The sequence below is a fragment of the Sitodiplosis mosellana genome, unplaced genomic scaffold (genome assembly GCF_009176505.1).
Source record: "Sitodiplosis mosellana isolate CC-2019 unplaced genomic scaffold, AAFC_SMos_1.0 Smas_scaffold_6486, whole genome shotgun sequence".
Classification (NCBI taxonomy): Eukaryota; Metazoa; Arthropoda; class Insecta; order Diptera; family Cecidomyiidae; genus Sitodiplosis; species Sitodiplosis mosellana.
This window is the reverse complement of record NW_022601707.1, coordinates 290-5,004: the sequence shown is the minus strand read 5'-3', so window position 1 is coordinate 5,004 and position 4,715 is coordinate 290. Positions and strand designations below refer to the sequence as shown.

Genomic DNA, 4,715 nt, shown 5'->3' with positions numbered 1-4,715 from the left:
GGACATTTCACTTCGGCTTCGTCACTGTAAACAATCGTATTTCGTATGCAATCTTTGCAAAAAGTGTGCAAGAGTTAATGAACGCTGTAAATCGTTCGGAATTAAACAATGAGAACAGCTAGTATTTTGGTGCACTATGTACCTTTATTCGTATACTAAACTGAACTAAAGTAAATGTGCATGTTACAACTATTTATCAATATTCGAATATTTTTTTTTATTTAATTTTGAACTTTTATTTTTTTGACTTTTGAATAGTTGAAAATTGGACATGGCAGCAAACTCAAATGGAATCGAACAGATAAATTTTTAATAGCTGTGTGACGATAAATTTATTTAATGAAATGAAAAAAATAAATGGTTTTTCGTTCGCACTCGAAGTCCTGTTCGGTTGTTGATTCGACAAATTTATGCACTAGCGACAGATGAAATTCCTTTTGCCTTCATCTTATTTATAGTGTTTTTTAGAACTTCACGAGCTTCCAGCAGTAAATCCTTGGACAATTTTGCATCCGATTCCAGTTGTTCAATTTTAGACACATCTGCTGATCCATATTCACTCTTTTGATTCAAACGTATCGCCTCCCATTTAAATAAACATACAAATTCGATAATGTTTTCCATTGTGTGTGCGAGGCCTTTTGATTTAGATATTGGGAGCTGTACATTTGCCGTTTTGCGCTTTTTCGATGGATTAGGTGGCGTAGTGACGCTGCTTTTTTTCAGTTTTTTCTCAACTTCCGCTTTTTTTAATTTTACATCAATTGTGTCCAAGCATTTCATGACGACCCCTTCATCGTCAAGTGCCGCTAATATATTTTCCAACTCCTTCAAACGCTGTGCATCTTCACCTGGGTTGAATGAAATTGCGTGGATTTTAGCATTCAACAAACTGGCCCATTTGAACGTTCGTTTGCAATAGTTTTCCACGGTGGGCAATATATTTGTCGTCGCTTCCTCATCAACCTGAGCACCGTCACTGCCATCGTCACTGTTGCTTTTTACCATTCATCTCTTGATAATACTATAAATGAAGTTAATAATCAAAGGTAACGGTCGAAATGTTTCTGTTTTTTCGTTTTTTTTCTTTTTTATTTTCTCGTTCTGTATTGTGTTTTATTTATAAAGACACATTTGACGCAACTGAAACAAACGAGCGTCAATATGGCTGATAATTTGACAGCTATGTTAATGTCATGCGATGAATTGCCCGAAAAAGATGCCAAAAATGAGATTGTCTTTGGTATAAATAATGCATATGTACACAAACATCTGTTTTTATTCACACACTCAGATAGATCTGACGTTGGTTGTATCAAAAGTGTCAGAAAGGCCTTTGGTGCTACACGTATTGCCATCTGTTTTAGTGGATGTACTATTTCCACCGTCCAAGGTCGGTGTATAGTGTGAAATTCAACAAAAGAAGAAAAAGGCCTATTTTCAGATGACGAAAATATAAACATGAAAATGGCTGCATAATAAATTAAAAAAAAACGCAAATCAGAACCTTGAGTATGGACACAATTTAATATCGTTCCAATAAAGTGTAAAGTCAATTCCCTCGATGGAAAATTGTTTTCTATAAGTTGGGCAAATCATTGAGCTATTAAATGGCTGTTATATTATGGATGCAATGTGAATAAATAAATGGAACGAAATCAAATGGGAAAATTATATTTTGGTGAAGTGTAGATTTTTTGTGTGTGCAAGAGTGCAAAAGGTCTCTTGATTTTTTGCTGGGACAACTATTCGGAACAAAGAGAGTCATTCGACTTGTTATTCAACACATAGACAATTTGATCTAAAAAGTTGCGTAAAAACTATCTCGTCGACGACAACGACGACGATAAAATAACAACGACCGCAATAAAAAGAAAAGACAATCGAATCGCACATTGAGAAAACGTACCGAACAATTAGTGTAATGTGTTTACGGCTAAAATCGAATGATTGCATACATCTCACGGTGAAAAAAGGAATTTCAGTGCATCCAACAACCATGTTTAGAATATGTTCATTTACGCTGTCGGGCTTTATTGCCATAAATGCTCCGCATCAATTTGTGTGCTGTGACAAATAACTGCGATACCTCAGCGAGACGAAAAACAAAAATAATAATTGAGTTGTATACTGTAAACGACAGACAAAACAATCGACCAATTAATTGTCGAAGTCCCAAACGCAAGTAGCACACAATAAACAGAGAGAGAGAGAGAGAGAGAGAGAGAAAGACACAAAAAACAGAAGATTGATAAGGATTGCTAACCAAGCATAAACGACAAACAAAGTTGATTGAAAGTATCTCTGATTCAACGAGCGTAGTGAAGAGCATCAAGGAAAGCCACCACTATTGCGCATTTGACAACAAAGATTTTTTGCTAAAAATACCGCACTTCGACCGATTCTAGTGAACAATCTAAAAATACGAATCAGCCAGCGAACAATACGTACTGAACACGAAAAATTCGCGCATAACAACACCAGTGGAGCCAGGATAAACATAAACAAAAATTATTCGGAAATCTTATTCAACAAACGAAAGGAGAAGAAAAGAAGAAAAAGAAAAAAAAAATACGAGCACACTAAGCGTACACTGGGTACTTGCAAATTTTGAATACAAACGAAAGAAGGAACGAATCTCAACGAAATGAAATTGCTGGAAAATTCAAAGTTTGAGGCTATCAATAATGCATTGTCGATGCAAACCGGTGATAGCGCCATTGTTGGCCGAATCGAAAGCTATTCGTGCAAAATGGCCGGCACGGACAAGGCACTGTACAAGCGCTTCACAAGCGAAACCAACGCTCATGACTTGCAGGCCCTGTCGCCACCACAAGGATTCATGGATATGTCGCCGAATATTGGACGCGGCAGCAATTCCGGTGACGAAAACACGGTTCTATGCGATACAATCTCACGCAAATCCCTGTTTTACTTGATTGCAACGCTTAATGCAGCGTTCGAACCGGACTATGATTTCTCCGATGCTAAGGTAAAAATTAGTAAACTTGATATCGTAACGAGATATTTTCAGCTGCTTTAAATTCCAATGAATGAATCACGAAATTTGTGATTCACGAAATATCAATCAATACCCGTTTGTTCATATCTTGCTCCTTATCTTTCTTTTTATCAACCATAGAGCCATGAATTCAGCAAGGAACCGTCAATACAGTGGGTCATGAATTCGGTACATTCAAACTTGTCGGCCATTGGTGGTGACCAGTTTTCAGCACTGCGTCAGGCACTTTGGAGCGCTGTCAACGACGAAATCAATTTGAACGAGTGTGATATTTACAGCTACAATCCGGACTTTAATTCCGATCCGTATGGTGAACCAGGCTGTTTATGGTCGTTCAACTACTTTTTCTACAACAAGAAACTCAAACGTATCGTATTTTTTACGTGCAGAGCAATCAAGTGAGATATTTTTCTTTTCATTTCAAGTATATAGATTTTGATGTGTACATTCTGAACAATCGAATAATTTGAATATTTCAGCTCTGTCCAAATGAATGCTTCAGACTCATCCGTTATCGGCCTTGATTTTGCTATGGAAGAAGGAGGCATGGTTTAAAATACAAACGTTTTTTCTCTCAATTTTGTTTCCTTTCAAGAAACTGGTACGTGACTTGCACTCATTGCATATTCGATTCTTTAACCGATTGTTTTCTTTTCAATTTCAGATTTTTTTTTTTGCGAAACATCTTTGTGTACAAAATAAGCAACCTTCAATAACCTTGCTGAATTTTACACTCATGAATATTCTTACGTTTTATTATTATTACTCGATTCAATAAATTTAAAATGGATAAATATAAAGAAACGTCTCATCGTGCGAGCTCGATAGTTTCACCGCTGGCGCCTGGCAGCTATCAGCCAATTTATCACGTACGACCCGTGGATATATACATATATTGGAGTTGGCAAAAATGCTTTGTTCGCTTTTTTCTATTGTGTGAAACTATCGAGCTCGCAATTTTGAACTAGTTTACGGATGAGTTACACTCTAATTTCGTAAGTGATATGAAAAAAATGAACAAACAAACAAAAAACAATATGATAAAGAAGAAGAAGAAGAAAAAAACATCTTAATAGTAGTGGTATTCAAATAAATATTCAAGAAAATTTGATTGACGTTTGGATGGGCGCCAGTAAAGTTTTTTTTTCATCAGAGGTGCATTAGCTTGGATTGATATTCAGTCACCGTCAACATACAAAAACAAACAAACAAACACACGCATATATATACACCAGTTTTTATTGTGGAATGATACACAACTACGAAATCATCATTGATCGTACTTATAAGCTATTTTATTCATTCATTCTTACTGTTTAAGATACGACAAATAAAAAGCAAACCTTTTCACTTATTATTCAATATCGATTTGAACTTTATTTAGTTTGAGTAGAAAATTATAGACTTGCAATGTGTAACACGAGAATTTCACCATGTATTGGTATTAAAGTATAAATATTTGGACCAGGGAGTATTGCAAAAATTTGGCACATTCGAGTTACTACATATACTCGGTTGACTACAAACTGATATTAACTGATATCAACTGATACATCAGTGACAATAGTTGCATTTCGGATGGCATCTAAAACCGTCAACTCCACATCGACAGCCACCGGAAGTATCTCCTTTTCCAGCAGGACCCCATCTATATCCACGTGTTATCCAGCAAATTTCCGTCTTGCACATCGAA

At 36.1% G+C, this 4,715-nt stretch overlaps 1 protein-coding gene across 1 annotated transcript; it reads left to right on the top strand.

Annotated features, from left to right (window-relative positions):
• The first annotated feature begins 1,358 nt into the window (after positions 1–1,358).
• Positions 1,359–4,384, top strand: LOC129579739 (repressor of RNA polymerase III transcription MAF1 homolog). Its single transcript, XM_055469905.1, has 4 exons — positions 1,359–2,992; positions 3,143–3,420; positions 3,502–3,623; positions 3,687–4,384. Exons 1-3 carry the CDS (start codon positions 2,648–2,650, stop codon positions 3,575–3,577), a joined length of 699 nt encoding a protein of 232 aa, XP_055325880.1. The 5' UTR covers positions 1,359–2,647; the 3' UTR covers positions 3,578–3,623; positions 3,687–4,384.
• Positions 4,385–4,715: the final 331 nt, after the last annotated feature.